The 18,513-nt window shown below is 40.4% G+C and overlaps 1 protein-coding gene across 1 annotated transcript in view; it reads right to left on the reverse strand.

Annotated features, from left to right (window-relative positions):
- Positions 1–18,513, reverse strand: part of CEP350 (centrosomal protein 350) — a 129,020-nt gene that overhangs the window by 76,159 nt on the left and 34,348 nt on the right. The window contains exons 5-12 of the mRNA XM_081324167.1: positions 15,455–15,578; positions 13,984–14,573; positions 13,228–13,341; positions 12,824–12,937; positions 11,413–11,559; positions 9,659–10,302; positions 8,709–8,830; positions 206–1,194 (exon numbers count right to left, since the gene is read on the reverse strand). Coding sequence (XP_081180293.1) covers positions 206–1,194; positions 8,709–8,830; positions 9,659–10,302; positions 11,413–11,559; positions 12,824–12,937; positions 13,228–13,341; positions 13,984–14,573; positions 15,455–15,578 — 2,844 coding nt within the window. The remainder of the gene's footprint in view (positions 1–205; positions 1,195–8,708; positions 8,831–9,658; positions 10,303–11,412; positions 11,560–12,823; positions 12,938–13,227; positions 13,342–13,983; positions 14,574–15,454; positions 15,579–18,513) is intronic.

Consider the following 18,513-nt stretch of genomic DNA (forward strand, 5'->3'; position numbering starts at 1 on the left):
TTAACAAATGATTGACTTCATTCCAAAAAAGTATAGCAGCCAACATTTCCAAAACAAATTAAAAATGTTGTACATATCGGCAGGTACTGATATCAGCAAAACTAGGCTCAGGTATTGCATGTAGAACACAGGACTTCAACACATATTCATTTAATTGTTTACCTAACAAAAAATCAGAAATATCAAAAGATATGCATTTGCTCACCTTTCCCACACAACTGATAAGATTTTATAAAGATGTTGATGACACTATGTGGACTTCCCTTGAGAAGTTCTTCCCATGGTTTTGGACCATTCCTAATCTGTGTGAAAATAGGTAAATAATTTTCTGCCTCCTTCTGAAATTCTTTTATGGGTTCATAAGCAGTTTTATCTGCAACACGGAACTCTTTTTCATTTAATGCCTCGGCAATCTTCAAGGATGGATTATTAGATTTTTCACCTTCTTCCTCAGAGAGAAAGCCAGTGCTGAGTAGACCTTCACTTAAGGAACTCCCACTATCATTCAGAACCGCAGGTTTGTTTTCAGGCCCAGCAGGGCATGTTTGCTTTTGAGACAGGTTTCCCAATATTCCTTCAGATGTATTATTGCCTGGAAGACCGAGAGCACCTGTGTGAGAACTAATAGTCTCTGGGAGCTTTTTAAACTCATTGAGATTTCCCATTCCAGGAAGGTTATCATCAAAAGTTGTGTGTGAATTGCAGGTTGCCAACATTTTCTGAAGCCTAGCTGAAAAGACATCATCTTCTCTCACAGGAGGGCTGCTGGCTTTTGCCCAGCAGGTCTCACCTTCATCTCTTTGCAACAAGTCACGTTCAGTATCCCATGCTGCTTCATAGTTAATGCCAGCCCCAGCTAATTTTTTGGCTTCACTTTCAATTCTGTTTGAAAGAGAGGCTGCAGTTGCCTTTAGGGCTTCAATACGGTCTAATTTATGTTTATAATGATTAATGGTGGGTTGTACAGTAGATGACATAAATGGCTGAGGAGTCAAAGACATGGATCCCATAGCTGTGTTATGGCTCCTCCTGCTTGATGTTACAGATTCAAAATCCTTTTGCAAGATACCCATGTTATCCAAAGATAAAAGCTGAGAGAAAAGAGCTCCATTCAAAACAGATTTTGAGCAAGGAACCTGTGCTACTGAATTCAGCTTCTCTGGATGAATCCTTAAAGGCTCCAGTGTATTATCCCTGTAAATAATCCATTGAATTGTCATCAGTTTACAGAAATAAAGTTTAGACATTTAATTATAAAATAGTCACCTGTAGTAAGAATTGATGGTGGCCAAGGGTTTAAGTATTTTGGAGGAATGGCTTCAGTGAAGAGGGCAATGAAAATTATGTGGATTGTTGATCAGTTGTTCTTTTGGGGAGGAAGTTCCTTGATTTTTTAAAACTGGATTTGGTTTTTATTGACACTCTATTTTTCACTTATCTAAAAATGATGGGAAACTGAAATTTGGCACTATAGTTTAAGGTGTCTTTGGAAAAGAGTTTTGATACACACAAATAGCCCACCCCCACGTGTAAAGGTTTGTTCGCCCTCAGGGGGCCCCCCCATCCTGGGTGCCTCACTCTTCATGCTTCCTCTTGATGAAGGGCCCGATTGCTGGGACCCTGAGAGATGGTAGGGCAGGGGCAGGGGCCTCCGGTATAAATTTAATAAGAGGCCCCTGATTATTTTTTTAATCATTTTTTTTGTGGGGTTAGGGAGGGGGGAAAGTCGTGGTTGGTTGGAAATGGGGGGTAATCCACCAACCGTTGTTCAGGCCAGGGGTCTGCTGCCTCAGGAGCTCGGGAGCGGGTCGTGGGACTTCCTATTCCCACGACGTTAAGGAATGGCAGCAGGTGTATGAAGAGAGGGCCGTATCGATATCCGGGAGGGCATCCCCGCTATCTACAAGCGGTGAGGCGCTCCGACCCTCTGCCTTCACCCCAAGGCCCCGGGAGTGAGGATGTGCAGCCACCTGAGCTCCGGCTGGTGTACCTGAACGCCAGGGCCGTCGTTAATAAGGCTCCTCTCGTCCGAGATCTGGTCGAGGGTGAGCATGCGGACCTGGCTTGCATCACGGAGACCTGGTTGGGCCCAGAGGGTGGTATCCCCTGGTTGATCTTTGCCCACCAGGCTTCCGGGTGGTACACCGGCCTCGGACTCAGGGTAGGGGTAGGGGAGTGGCTGTGGTTATGAGGGAGACCTTATGTCTGCAGGAGGCCACCGTTCTCCAGATAGTCGGGTGTGAGTCACTCCTCCTGAGATGTGGTCCTAGGGCGCAGTTGGACTTGCTGCTGGTGTACCTTTTGCCTAGTTGCGCAGCAGCAGCCCTGCCTGAGCTTCTCGACATCCTCTCGGGGTTGGTGATTGAGTTCCCCAAACTTATAGTTTTGGGTGACTTCAATCTACCATCCCTGGGAGGATCATCTGAGTTAGCTCGGGAGTTCATGGCTTCCATGACAGCCATGGACCTGACGCAAGTAATTCATGGACCGACTCATGTGGGAGGCCACACCCTTGACTTGGTTTTTCTATCTGGACGGTGGTTAGATGATCTTGGTGGGGGCTCCCCAATTGTTACGCCCCTGTCATGGACCGATCATCATCTCCTGCGGCTGGTCTTCCGTTTTGCCACTCCCCGCTGTGGGTGTGTGGAACCAACTAGATGGTTCCGCCCCAGGTGCTTAATGGACCCTGAGAGGTTCCAGGCAGTGCTGGGGTCCCCACCTGCTCCCTTTGCTCACAACTCGGTGGATGCCTTAGTGGAAGCCTGGGAAAGGGCAGCCACGGAGGCACTTGACCGAGTTGTACCCTTGTGGCCCCTGACCCGGTGCAGATCCCAGCGGGCTCCATGGTTTTCCGTGGAGCTCCGGGAGATGAAGTGTCGGAGACGGGGCCTAGAGAGCTGTTGGAGATCCAGCCGATCCGAATCCGACCGCTTGTGACTAAGAACCTATATTAGGTCTTATCTCGCAGCGATAAGAGCAGCGAGGTCTAATCACTTCACTACCCTTATCGCGTCCGCAGATAATCGCCCGGCTGCCATGTTTAGGGTGACCCACTCTCTCCTTATTCAGGAGGTGAGGGAGGAACCCTTGCAGGGTCGTGCTGAGGAGTTTAGTCAACATCTGTTGGAAAAGATCGCTCGGATTCGGATCGGTTTGGACTCCGACTGGGCAGAGTCTGACGATCAGGACACGGGTGGTCTTGTTGATGTTATCTGGGAGGAGTTTGATCCTGTGACTCCGGAGGAAGTGGACAGGATTATGGGGAGGTTGAGCTCCACCACATGTTTATTGGACCCGTGCCCTTCCTGGCTGGTTTATGCGGCTCGGGAGGGGACACGAGGCTGGTTCCAGGCGGTTATATCTGCGTCTTTGAGTGAGGGCAGTTTCCCCACCGTCTTGAAGGAGGCGGTGGTGAGACCCCTCCTCAAGAAGCCTGCCTTGGACCCAGCTGTGTTAAATAACTTTCGTCCGGTCTCCAACCTTCGCTTTCTTGCGAAGGTTGTTGAGAGTGTGGTGGCGCATCAGCTCCCTCTGGTTCTGGATGAAGCGGATTATCTAGACCCGTACCAATCGGGTTTCAGGCCCGGGTACAGCACGGAGACGGCATTGGTCGCTCTGGTGAATGATCTCTGGAGGGCCCGGGACAGGGGATATTCCTCTGTCCTAGTCCTATTAGACCTCTCAGCGGCTTTCGATACCATCGACCATGGTATCTTGCTGCGGCGTCTCAGGGGATTGGGAGTGGGAGGCACGGTTTTTCAGTGGTTCTCCTCCTATCTCCTGGGACGTTCGCAGTCGGTGTTGGCAGGGGGGCAGAGGTCGACCTCGAGGCCTCTCGCTTGTGGAGTCCCTCAGGGGTCGGTCCTCTCGCCTCTCCTGTTCAAAATCTACATGAAACCGCTGGCTGAGATCATTCGTGGTTTTGGAGTTGGGTATCATCAGTATGCTGATAATACCCAGCTTTTTATTTCGACCCCAAACCACCCCAGTGATGCCCTCAACATAATGTCCCGCTGTCTGGAGGCGGTTCGGGTCTGGATGGGGAGGAACAGGCTTCGACTCAACCCTGACAAGACTGAGTGGCTGTGCATACCGGCATCTCGGGATATTCAGGATATCCCGTCTCTTTCTATGGGGGGTGAGTTATTACACCCCCGTAGATAGGGCTCGCAACTTGGGAGTCCTCCTAGATTCACAGCTTTCTTTAGAAGACCATATAGTAGCTGTGACTAGGGGGGCCTTCACCCAGGTTCGCCTGATGCGCCAGTTGCGGCCCTATTTAGAGCAGGATGCCTTACGTACGGTCACTCATGCGCTCGTGACCTCTCGTCTGGACTACTGCAACGCTCTCTACATGGGGTTGCCCTTGAAGACCACTCAGAGGCTCCAACTGGTACAGAATGCAGCTGCGAGAGTTGTGCTGGGAGTTTCCCGATACTCCCATGTTACACCTCTGCTCCACGAGCTGCATTGGCTTCCAGTTGTCTTCTGGGTGAGGTTCAGGGTGCTGGTATTGACCTACAAAGCCCTACATGGCATGGGTCCGGAATACCTTGGGGAGCACCTGCGGCCGGCATCAACTTCCCTCCACCCAGTACGCTCCCACAGAGAGGGCCTCTTCAGTGTACCACCGGTCAAAGAAGGCCGACTGGTGGCCCCCAGGAGGAGGACGTTCTCTGTGGGCGCGCCGGATTTATGGAACCATCTTCCGGTTGAGCTCCGGATGGCGCCCGACCTGCGCTCCTTCCGGCGCGATCTAAAGACGTATCTCTTCGAACAAGCTGGCCTGGCCTGATGGGGTGGGTTGGGTTTTTTATTACTTTTAATGTGTTTTAACCTATTGTAAGAGCTGTGGGCATTTGTTTAATCTCTTTTAATTTTTGTATTTTGTCTTTTAACATGTATTGCCCTGTTCACCGTCCTGAGTCCTTTGGGAGAAGGGCGGTATATAAATAAAATAAAATAATAAAATAAAATAAAATAAAATAAAATAAAATAAATAAAGACTCTCAGATAGATTTGTGGATTATTGGGTTCTTGTTTTCCTCCAATTCTCTTCAGCATTCCTGTACAACTAACTAAATACTCCATCCACCATCAAGACCACTAACAGCCCATACATGAATTTAACATTTAAATAAGGTTTAACAACAGTAGAGTAAAAAGACCAAAAAATGATAAGACACCAGGCCCAGACAGGCTACCAGCAGAATTATACAAATATTTACAACATACATTAATTTTACCAATGCAAAAAGTGTGTAACAGGGTATTACTAAAAGCCAAATTACCAAATACGTGGATAGATGCCAATATTATGCTAATACCCAAAGAAGACTCAGACTTGACCCTGATAAAGAACTACAGACCAATATCTCTACTAAATCTGGATTATAAAATCTTTGCTTCAATAATAGCAGAAAGACTAAAGAGATTCTTGATTGAATTTATACATTCAGACCAAAATGAATTTTACCAGAGACAAATAATTTAAGAATGATTTTAGACACATTGGAGTATTACGAAATGCACCCAGGAAAACAAATGGCTTTGAGTTTTTTAGACAGATAGCCTTTGATAATGTCAATTGGCAATTATGGTTTAACAACTATATGGACTTTGGAGAAAATTTTATGAGTATAATCCAAACAATTTATCACAGACAAATGGCCAAAATAATTGTGAATGGGAATTTCACAGAGAGTGTGAAAATTTCACAGAGAGTGTGAAAAAGGCACAGGACAAGGGTGTCCATTATCCCCACTATTATTTATCTTAAATCTGGAAGTGTTGAACAGGAATGTTGGACAGGATCCAGAAATCAAAGGAATGGAGATAAAAGATGAAAAGTACAAACTACAAGCATTTGCAGATGACTTGGTCTTTATATTGGACGATCTGTTAGAGACAAGTCCTAATATTAGCAAAGATTGAAGAATTTGGAGAATTAGCAGGACTGAAAATCAATAGAGAAAAGACTAAAGTTATAGTTTAAAACCTCACAGATAAACAAAAAAAATTATCAGAAAAAAACAGACCTTCAAGTACTTAAGAAAGTTAAATACCTGGAAATATATTTAACAGCAGGGTGTGCAACAATAAAAGAAGATAATTATGTAAAATTATTAAAACAAATAAAACTAGACTTGGAAAAATGGAAAAATCTACAACTATCAATCTAGGGAAGAATAGCGACTGTGAAAATGAACATTTACCAAAACTACTTTATTTCAAACAATACCGATAAAAATTGACAAAAAAAATTTCGATGAATTAAATACATCAATATTGAAATTTATCTGGCAAGGGAAAAAAGCTAGAATCAGACTGAAAATGTTACAAGAAGCAAAAGAAAATGGACGGTTTGGGCTACCAGACTGGGTCTTGCAACCACACTAACATGGTTAAAAGAATTGAGCTAGCATGGTGGTCACATCTGCAAATGCAAATGAGATATGAGAAAGATGCAAAAATATATGGTTTTAACAAAGACCAGAAAGTGTTAGACCAGATACTATTGTCATCAGATGACAAATTGATTATGAAACTGTACAGCTTTCTGTTAAATTTAAAGATGGATGATGAATAAGCTAAAGAAACAATGATAACTTGGGCAAAAAAACTTGGGGCACAATGTAAAGTTAGAAAAAAGACAAAACTTTGAGAAAGAAACTACAAAATAACAAGGGCAGCTACTTATAAAGAAAATTTATATAAAATGTTGTATATATGGCATTCACCACCTACAAGACTAGCAAAAATGTTTAAAAATATGTCTAGCAATATTTGGAAATGCAGACAAAATCTTGGTGGACATGCCCTAAAGCACACGTCAAACTTGCGACGTCACATGACGTCGCGCAATGTATTGGAGCTTTTTCTCCTTTGCCAGCAATGGGGTGGGAGCGGTTTTGGGATGACGCGTCCGGCCCACGGGCTGGCAGTTTGACACCCCTATTGGTCGAAAATACATAGGTGGCTAGAAAAGACAGTAGGAGCATGTAAACCATAAACCGGAATTATTTCTTTTAGATATAATCTCAGAAAATTATGATGAAAAATGTGTATACTTAATATTACATATATTAACAGCAGCGAGAATTACATTTGCTCAATACTGGAAAAAAGGAGAAGTACCATCTGTAGAAGGCATAATAAAGAAAATTTTGGACTGTGCAGAAATGGATAGGCTCACATTGAAAATGAAGGGGAAGCAAGATTCAGAATACTTTCAAACATGGGAAAATTTTTATAAATGGTTAGAAAAATGGAATAAAGGGTAAGAATGGATATTGTATTACTTTTAATGTCAAACATACAAACCCAGATGTGTTGCTTACTAAATACTAAAGATTGTTACTGTAAAAATTAATAAAAGATACATAACCCGGCCAAGACTGAGTGGCTGTACATACCGTCATCTCGTTTAATCCAAGAGGTTCCATCTTTGACTATAGGAGGAGAGATGTTACCTCCCATTGATAGAGCACGCAATCTGGGCGTCCTCCTAGATTCACGACTCAGTTTTGAAGATCATATTGGAGTCGTGGCTAGGGGGGCATTTGCACAGATTCGCCTTATATACCAATTGCGCCCCTTTTTGGACCGAGATGCCCTACGTACAGTCACCCACGCACTCGTTACCTCCCGTATAGATTACTGTAATGCTCTCTACATGGGGCTGCCCTTGAAGACCACCCGGAGGCTTCAGCTGGTGCAGAATGCAGCTGCACGGGTTGTGATGGGAGCACCCCCATACTCCCATATTACACCCCTCCTGCGTGAGCTGCATTGGCTACCGGTTGCCCTCCGGGTGAGATTTAAGGTGCTGGTACTTACCTTTAAAGCCCTACATGGCGTAGGCCCGGGATACTTGCAGGACCATCTGCTGCCGGGAACAAATTCCCATCGTCCAGTACGCTCACACAGAGATGGCCTCCTCAGGGTACCGTCAGCTAGGCAATGTCGGCTGGCGACCCCCAGGGGGAGGGCCTTCTCTGTGGGAGCGCCAGCCCTATGGAATCAGCTCCCCCCTGAGCTTCGGATGGCCCAAAATCTCCAATCCTTTCGCCGCGGCCTCAAAACACTCCTTTTCCACCAGGCTGACCTGGACTGACAGGCATTTTAATTAATTATATTTAGAATTTTTAATTTATTTTTAGTTTTTAATTTTAATTTATTGCAGATGATTTTAATTTTATTTTTATCTTGATTTCTGTACTTATTATATGTTTTGTTGTTAGCCGCCCTGAGTCCTTCGGGAGATAGGGTGGGATATAAATCCCATCAATAAATAAATAAATAAATAAAAATAGTTAACTAAAATCTGAAAAAAACCCAGTATAGATAAACATCATATTACCAGCCCCAAATTTGAATCTTTTAAAGTGAATCTGAATTCTTCATACAATATAATCTTGTACTATTCATTTGCATTCCTACAGAATCTTGGTACAGATATAGCCTTGAATATACAGAAGAAATTATCCTTGTCTTGTAATGATCCATGAAGAGGCATCTTGCTTTTCATGATATATTTAAGAATTTTACGAGCACTGAATTTTAATAAATATATTTTCAAAAGCTTTGGAAAAATATTTCAAAATTCTCAGCTGCTACAAAAGCTGTACAGCTAAATCATATGTAAAATCATATGTCTAGTGTGTACCACTTTCCTAGCCCTGAATGCCTTCTTACTTTCTTACCTTACAAGAGGATGAGGAGGCTCAGAGAGAGACATATCGCTACTGGATGATGCACTAACAGGACGCTCCTGAGCTTTGTTCTCTTTATCAGATTCTCCAGATGGTTGATATCCAGGTTTGGACTGGGAAGAAAAATTGACATGTTTTATACAATAAGGGCAAACTGAATCAATAATGTATTGGACTATGAACTATACTATCCCATGACTTTCATGACTGAGGATTTGAACATGAATCTTTGCAATATAATTAAATAAAGTAACAACTATATAATGACTCGAATAAATAGCCAAGGCTTATACTCCATGAGTATTACAGTTGTATAATCAAGGCTTTCAGCGACAGGATGGTTTCTAAATGTGTTCAACTAAACATATCTAGAATGAATCTTCAGACACTTCCTTAATGTGGAAGGAGCAGGAGCAGCTAGGATTAACACATGTTGACGACCAGGAAAGAATACAGGGCCCTTATCTATTTTGTGCCTGTCTGCGTTTTTAAAAATGCTTTAATCTGGCTAATGTCTATTCACATCTTACGCTATGCTAAAAAATGTATATTATACTACAGTTGCAGACTACAAGAGCTGTTGGCAATTCTTATACATCTTGCTAATTCTATTCTTACTTACCCTGTTCCTGATTCCGTCTTTAGGCAACCGTGGAATTTAATAGATAACTCTGACTAGTCTCTTTTAGCTTGAATTACCTCAACAAGTTTAATAGTATTAAGGGGATAAAACCTAAACCCTACCTAATGTGATATAACTCACCTTCAGATCTCAAAAAAAGTACCCAGGCATTAATATCAAGGAAAGGGCAACAAATGAACGCAACAAATGAACAAATGCAACAAATGAATAAATAACAGCTATTTCTGCTTATTGTATGCATTTTTTTAAAAGTAACATGGAAAACATACAGAAACTATTCCAACTCTTATCAAGATACCTGAACTTCTTGCACAGAGAGTGCTGGATTCTCCAGCAATGTTTGTTCCAAGAACAATTTAGAATAAGTTTCTTGTAACTGTTTAGTGACCGTTTCAGATGTTGACGTTGTCTTTGTTTTACTGGCAACAGCTTCTTTTTGTTTCTTGTAAAGTTCCTTGAGTCTTTTATTTTTTTGCTCTGTTGCCTCTTTTTGTGCTTTCTTTTCTTCACTTTGTCTCCTCTTCCTAGCCTCTCGCTGTCTGGCAATATACTGGCGCACTTCATCTGCATCATAGTGGCGTTTCTTTAAGATAAACTGAGTGTCTTCACTGATGGGAACTTTGTCTGATTTTTTTTTGCTTGGACTGTGACTTCTAGAAAAGGGAGATGCTTCTGATTCCTGATTCTGACATTCTTCATTCCTCTTCTCTGAATCCTGAACTACAGAATCCAGTTGCAGATCATCAAGAATCCCACGGATTTCTACTGGCAAGAAATCCTTATTTACACAATCATTTCCTAGTCCCCCATTGTGAGGAGCAACATCTTTTTTCTTCAGGTTCTTTGCTCTTATTTTGCTCCATGAACGCTCAGGACATTTTGTGAGGAGTGTTACATCCACGGGCACATTGCAGTCGGTTTCTTTTACTTGAGCTGAGGATACTAGAGGGAAGCGGAGGGAGAAGATCAGAATTTAACATTAGCAAGTAACTAAGATTCAAATTAGCACATTCATCTCAATATCCACTATGTGGGACATTATTTGATGGGCATTATTTTTTAATCTATCTTATTTTACGAGATTTGAACACTTTATCCAGAAACTACATTCTTTAATACAGAAGGAAAAATTGCTTTTAAAAGGTTGGAATTAATGTTGGGTAATAAAATAATATGCAACTGCAATGTAATTTTTTTTAACCATTATCTGAAAAAGAATATATAGAACTTTGGAAACTGGTAATGAGAGAATTAGTTATAGCTATAATTTTCATGTTCTCAGATTTTCAACTGGAACATCCACGAGAGTTTGCTATATTACAGAAATTATTTATAGCATAATCAGACTGTATATAGGCTCTAGAATACAGCTTCTCTTACAAAATTACAATTTTGCAAAACCGGGTGTGATCAGCAATGGAATCATTTATTTTAAGAATAGAAAAAATACTTGACAACTGCCTTCGTCTAAAAATGATAAAAATTCTTACATTTTTTTCCTTGAAGATTCTTTTATTGGTAGCAAAATATTTCACGAAATATTGCTGGGTGCTCAAGCATGGTAAATCTTAAGTTTTATTTACATTTACCATTTTGTGTCTTTTAAAAAAGGAATGAATTAGTAATTCTGTGCTGTACAACAATAGTCCCCAATCTTTTTTGCTCCAGGGAGAGGGGATGGTTTCGCATGCACTGCTTGCGCAAATGCAGCTCCGTGCACTTGCGTGCCATTTGTCTGGCCCAGTTCCCCAAAAGCTGTGGCTCAGTACTGGGCCTCACTCTGGGGGTTGGGGACCCCTGCCATACGGTATTCATTCAGCCTTTAAAGTGAAGCTATCACTTTTTCTATTTTGCTATTTAAAGAATTCTGTGTGCAATATGATCTAAAGAATGATTGTTCAGAATTAGTTCCATTTTGTTCACTGTATTCATTGGCATGAAAAATTCTCTCTCTCTCTCTCTCTCTCACACACACACAGAGAGAGAGAGAGAGAGAGAGAGAGAGAGAGAGAGAGAGAGAGAGAGAGAGAGAGATAGAGAGATTTAACTTACCAGATTTAATAAATTTATCTTTTTCACTCCTGTCACTAGACAATATCTGAGTGTTTGGCTGCTCTAGTTTAGGCACTGGACCCAGTATTTTCTTTGCTAGTCTTTGTCCATGTCGCCAGGATGTTGTACTTATTGTGTTGGCACCATCTAAACCAAGAAAAAAAAAACATTTAACATTTCTTATTGAAAAACACACCACTACTCAATCTTTCAAGGCAAATACATGGATAGAAGTGGCAAGAAAAGGAAATGCACTGCTGTCTCACCCTTTCACAGAATGACATCACCACCTGAAATTAGTAGCACTCTTTTACTAGTCTCCCAGAGTTCCTTCTTCATGGGTTTCTATTGAACTAACGTTACCGACTTCCGGGGAAGCAGTGGTGGACGGAATGCGTCTCCACAGAGAGCAGAGCTGATGACCGTGGCAGAAAGAGAAGCCAGTGAATGGATCAGCTCCTCAAACCCCCCTCTAGAACAAGAGCTCCTTACAGTGGGCCCCATGAGGAGACCACAGAACAAGGCTTTATTAGCAAATGATAAAAGAGGAGATATGAGATGAACAGATTTTTGGCTGAAATTGTTTGCAAACCTTTGGCTGAAAGGTGATAACCTGCTGAAATTGTTTGTACATGTCTTGATGAAGGGAGAAATATTTTCTTGTGTAACTTTTTTCCCCTTCTCCCTTTTTTTGATTTTATTTGATTTTATTAAATTTATATGCCACCCTTCTCCCTGAGGACTCAGGGCGGCTCACAACAATAAAAATTAAAAAACAGAGTAAAAAATTTAAAAAAGAATTAAACAATAGATACAATAATTACGAGACAATTTAACCCAGTAAAAAGCCTAATTAAAAATCGTAGTCAGTCCAGACCCGCTTGTTGGAACAACCAGGTCTTCAGGTCACGGCATTTTTTTGTTAGCATTATTTTTTTTATCTTTGTATTTTAAATTTAATAATAACAATAATAATTTCTTGCATTCTTAAATTAAAGCTATCCTTGCCTTTAATCTTTGCTTACTTTGCTTAGTCTCTCTTTATATCCTTCAATGTGTTCTACAGAGAGTAATACTGAGAAAATCTACAGAACTCTTGCAGTGAAACTTAAGATCTTCACCTTAGCATAGGGTCATGTATCTGCAATGCTTGGTTAACATGACACATGCTATTAATATGTCATATTTGAGGAAACAGTAAGCAAGCATGAGGATAGTGAGAGAATATGACTGTAGTCCTCAGACACGTGGAAGCAGCTCTCATGTACATTATTTGAAAAGTATAACAAGCCAACGCTGATGATTGTCAGTCAGTCATGAATGAATGAATGATAAAACCTGTATGCCACCTGACTGTCAATGACTCTTGGTAGCTCACAATATTTAAACAAAAAATTACAATAAAATGCACCTGATTTAAAATCAGGACTTGAAAGTTGGGCAATCTTCTGGGTTTTCCGCACTGGTTTGTGTCCTTTTTTCTCTTTTCTTTCAGTAGGTATCTTTATTGCAGGCAAATCCTCTTCTGAAAAATGTGTTGAAGAACCATTAGTGCATCAAGGAAACTCCCATCAAAACTACAGGAGGATATTATAGCAACTATTATTAATTTTCAAATCAGAACTCATTGAAACAAGGTATGAATTAAGTTAAAGAATTTTTTTCTTTATATGTATAGGAATTCTGAGAAAAAGGGCTTCAAAGTATTAATTATTTATAATTAATATAATAATTATTATTAATTATTAATTACAGGCTCATGGGTTAAGCACTGCTTTTCATGTAAATACTCACAAAATTACTCTGGCTATTTACCTGCCAACTGGAATTCTAAATCTCGACATAACTCTCTACTGAGGTTCAGAAATTCCTCTTCACACCATACCTTTCCATCAGGAGTACGAATTTTGGCTTCTGATGGATTGAAACCTAAAAGAACAATACATTTAACTTTAGCAGATTAAAATACTCATGACGTTCTATTGAGGAAGTTAGTTTTATCTTGCGCATCTGATATATTGGTTATCAAATACAAAGCTATTTAGATTTCAAGTCTCTACTACCTGAAAGTAGCTGAGACGTTTCTGTCTAAAAACATTCAATATTAAAAACAAAGATAAAAAACAAAATGAAGTATAAATTCCCAATCCTTATGCACACAATTAACAAATCTTTACAAAACCATTAGAATACTACCACTATATTATACATTTGTGGTCCATTTGTAGCCAATTATTTGTTACCAGTTCCATGTTCAGCTACCAGTTCCGGGAAAGGTTTTCTAGGTGAAGTAGTAGTACACATTAAAAAAAACCTGCATATAATTCAACAACAAATACTATTCACAAAGAGTTTGTCACAATATATTATTGACAAAAAAGAGGAGAAAATATATGATGTGACAACAGATTAAAGTTTGGAAGGTGGAAAAAAAATTAAAAACTTTAATTTTGAAATAATGTTAGGTGGGTTTTTAATCGATCCCGAGAAGGGAACAGTGGAAATCTTAGCCTTTATTACACAACCCAGAGATTTTTTCCCATATATACATTTTCTTTAGAAACTATGTACCTTTATAGGAGGGAACCATTGGTGCTGTTGCCACTTTTCTGACTTTAGGAGTCACTATATTTTCAGGAGCTGCAACAGTTATAGGATGATCAGAATACGCAGGATCATGTCCTCTGGTAGTCAGTTCTTCTGGACACTCCCATTGCTTTCTAATTCGTTCTTTCAGTTTTTCCAGTTTATCATCATGCTGATGCTGCTTTAAAATATCTAATCTATGGGCACTTGAGGTACTGGCAGAAGAAGCAGAAGATTCTACCAATTGTAATTCTTTTAGTTCATTTTGGATTAATGAACTTGGAGATATTTTTGTATACTCATCGCCTTTGGATTCCTCACGTTTTTCTTCTTCTAATTTTGTAGGATTCACCACATCTGAACTTTGCAAAGCGTTAATTGCTGGATGGTCATTCAAATAGCGAACAACAGTTTCATCTGTAGAAGATGAGCTTTTCAAATCTCTGCCATGCAAATCTGGTTCTCCTTTATCATAGATCATACCAATTCCTTCTGCTTTATTCCCTGCTTCTTTATACTTCAGACGTCTGGCCAATTGGCAAGAGGTTTTGTAAGATGGTGACCACCGAGAATCTCTAACAGAAGCACATTAAACATTAAAATGAAAACAAGAACTCTAACAAACCTATGTTTGTCATAAAACAAAAACAACTTTGAACTTGAGAGAAAGAAATAAGCAATTTGAAAATCTTTTTTTCTCCTGTCATTGAGAATGTCCTGTCATCCAGGCCTTTTCATTTTGAAACTATAATTCTAAGCAAGATAATAATTCCTTTTTCCTCTCCAGTTCCAAGATTTCACGAACACAGAAACATGGATTGGCATTTTCACTATCAGATATCCAAAGGATCTTGGCTATAAAAAGCCAAACTAAAAAGTCCCCTTCAGTAACCTTTCTAGGTCAACAGTATGAAACAGCATAGTAACTTCCTTAATAGTCATGATATTGCAGTTCATGTAGACCTACTAAGCACATCTCTTTTCCCAAATAATGAGCTAAAACAAGAATGCTCCCTCACTTTCCCATAAGAACATAGAGGGAATGTGATACATGGTACTTGCTTCCACCAAACCAGGGAGGAGGGGAAAGCACCCTAGTCTTTGCTATAGAAAGGCAGGGGATATGATACAGGAAAAAAACCTTATTTCATGAACTGTATTGTTCTCTCGGATAAAATAGCATCAAAAGGTTCAAGTAGGATAATTTCCTCACTTAGTATATTTTTCCTCTCCCAAGAACCATTAACGCCTTTCCCTCACTCTTAGAATGGAGGTGATTACTGTCTTTACAATGCAGCTAGTATCATGGTAACTTGGTAAAAACATTGTCTTCTCAAGGTGAAACAGAAATCGTTATCAATGTGTGTTAAGTTCTTCAAAAACAGAAAATAATTATGCTTACAGTTTACTTGTATAATCCCTGCAATAGTAAAATGACAAAGCTAATCAAACTCACCTGAAAGAAGCCAGGGGCTGACGAAATTCCACATGTCCATTCGGACTCACATTGCTATCCAAAGCGGTAACACGAAGAGGCTTGCGGAAACAACTTTCCTTGTTTTGACTGGAAGACCTGCACTCTGCAACAAAAATCAAGACGTCTTTCATGCATCTCTAAGGATTCAATAGGAAGTCAAGAACTATGGTAAAAATTAACATTAGATAGACTTTCAATATAATTTCAAGCTTGCGAATACCCACTGAAAGGTAATAGATAAAAGAGCTGCATTAATTATACACAAATACACGCACAAATTTGAGACTTTTCATGAAATTACAAACAAGACAGTTACACAATAAAGGATAAGTTATTATAAGTTATTGTGACTACTAGAAGTTTGTGGTAGCGGGAACACTGTTTCCAGTGTGCAAAACACTGCTTTCAAATTTAGCAGTGTCTGGAACTTAAAAGACATATTTAAATTTAAAATGCTGCTCTATGCTTTACTCTACATTTGTCCGGAAGTTTGGACTCTACTCAGTTTCAATTGTTTTGCACTTCCATACTCTAACTTCATCGCAATGAAACACGATAATCAAAGGACAGGTAGTGCTTTCTTACTTACCACTTAGTTAGCAACTATTCAAAGTTCTGATGTTTCTGAAAAAATAACTTTACAACTAATTTACAACCATTTACAACTTCAGTCACATGATGATCTCTATTATAGTCAGTACATATTGTCCTGTGCCTATGGTTGACTTATTTTTTTTATTTATATTTTGTTTATATTTAAATTTATATACCGCCCTATTCCTGTAGGACTCAGGGCGGTTTACAGGGAAAATTAAAAGTTAAAATACATCACATACAATTAAAAACGATTAAAAGTAAGATTAAATTAATCCCTGAACTTAACTAAAACCCCATTAATTAAATAATTAAAACCCCTCAGTCTGGGCCAGACAGCTCAAAAAACCAAGTTTCCAAGTCCCTACGAAATGAGCGAAGGTCGGGGGCGGTCCTAAGCTCTGTGGGAACCTGGTTCCAAAGGGCCGGTGCGCCCACAGAGAACGCCCTTCCCCTGGGAGTAACCCGCCGGCATTCCTTAACTGGCGGTACCCTAAGAAGGCCCTCCCTGTGAGAGTGCACAGGACGATGGGAAGTTGATGCCGGCAGCAGGTGTTCCCTTAGATAATCCAGACCCAAGCCATTTAAAGCTTTATAGGTCATTACCAGCACCTTGAATCTCACCCGGAGGGCAACCGGAAGCCAATGTAGCTACAGTGATTGGAGAGGAAGAGATTGCAAGAGATATGTTTGCTCTTCTACATATCAAAACCAATGCAATCATGCAGGAGCTCAGGACTGGAGCAGTGGTCTTCAACCTTTCTGGCTTTGCAGACCATTGGCAACGGTGGGCGAGGGGGAGAGGGGATGGTTTCACGCAAACAGCTGGTGCGCATAGCTCCATTTGCGCAAGTACTCTGTCTGCTGTGTGGGCGAGTGTAGGGAGAAACAAGTTATTTCTATAGGCCCGTGGTGGCAAACTTATGCCACACATGCCACAGGTGGCACACAGAGCCCTCTCTGTGGGCACACATGCCACCGCCCCAGTACTAGGCCTTCAGCTAAGTTTTATAAAACCTTTTTGATTTCGGCCTCCACTGCCGTGTGCAAAAAAAAAAAAAGAGGTTCAATCAATCAATTTCAACTTCTCACCGGAAAAAAAAGATCGCACAAAGTTGGAATTGATTGATTAAACTTTTTAGTCCCACCCAGTCTGCCGTTACCACCGCAGCCACGCCCAGCCAATGGGCCACGCCCACCCGGCACCCGATGACATATAAGTGGGTTTTGGGTTGCAGTTTGGGCACTTGGTCTCTAAAAGGTTCGCCATCACTGCTATAGGCAATCTCTTCTTTGTCAGACAACAGAGTAAGTTGTTCGTTTTTCTAAACATCAAAAAAAATGTCTCTTTCTAGCTGGAAAGCACACTTAGTAATCACTTTGATTAGCACTGTAGCTATCAATCTCAATTATGTTCATTAAATGAGGACTACCTGTAATGACAAAGTATGACGCTATTCCTTCTTCCTGTTTATTTTTAATAATGCATCAATGAAACATACAAACACAAATCAGTGCTAGCAATATTATAATAGCTAAAAGTAAAATTTCAAAGATGAAAGAACTTGGAAGGGGGGTTTGTGGAATTTCATTTATTTCCAGCTACAATTAAAGTTTTTGAAACAATGGTAGGAAACAGCTGAACCAAATACTTAAGAGACCTAGTCACTTTCAACTGAGGCTTGAATGTGGTTTTCTATTTTTAATTTTTATTTGCAATGAATCTTGCTGTGATAGAGTAGCTTTGTTAATCATGGTAGATAATTATAAATTCTTCTGAAGAGGGCTCTAGTAGAAAACTTCTAGTCTTATGATTTTCTCTCAAATTTATAACATTTCTGGGTTTAAAAAACAACAACATGACAAGTTTGGGATAAGTTCACTTATACAGAATTGGGAGCAACAGAGAAATTTCTAGCCATATTAATGTCTTGGTAAAAGATTTTTACGCTGGCCCAGTTTAATTAGTGTGGTAACTGAAAGAGCCTCAGGACTGAACGTTATTTATACTCTTTATATTAAAAAATTAAATTTGTTTTAATTTTTTTTGGTTTTTAAAACCTTAGAGTTAAAAATGAAAGTATAGTAAAAAATAGTAATATATTTGTGAACCACTAATGGAAGCTTTGTTGTTAGCTGCAAAGTCGTGTCCGACCCATCGCGACCCTATGGACCATGTTCCTCCAGCCCTTCCTGTCTTCTACCATCTTCTGGAGTCCATTTAAGCTCACGCCTACTGCTTCAGTGACTCCATCCAACCACCTCATTCTCTGTCGTCCCCTTCTTCTATTGCCCTCAATCTTTCCCAGCATTAGGCTCTTCTCCAGCGAGTCCTTCCTTCTCATTAGGTGGCCAAAATATTTGAGTTTTAGCTTCAGGATGTGGCCCTCTAAAGAGCAATCAGCAGTCCGCTAGGTTGACCAGTTTGATCGCCTTGCAGTCCA

Source organism: Vipera berus (assembly GCF_964194415.1).
Source record: "Vipera berus genome assembly, chromosome: 3".
NCBI classification, from domain to species: domain Eukaryota; kingdom Metazoa; phylum Chordata; class Lepidosauria; order Squamata; family Viperidae; genus Vipera; species Vipera berus.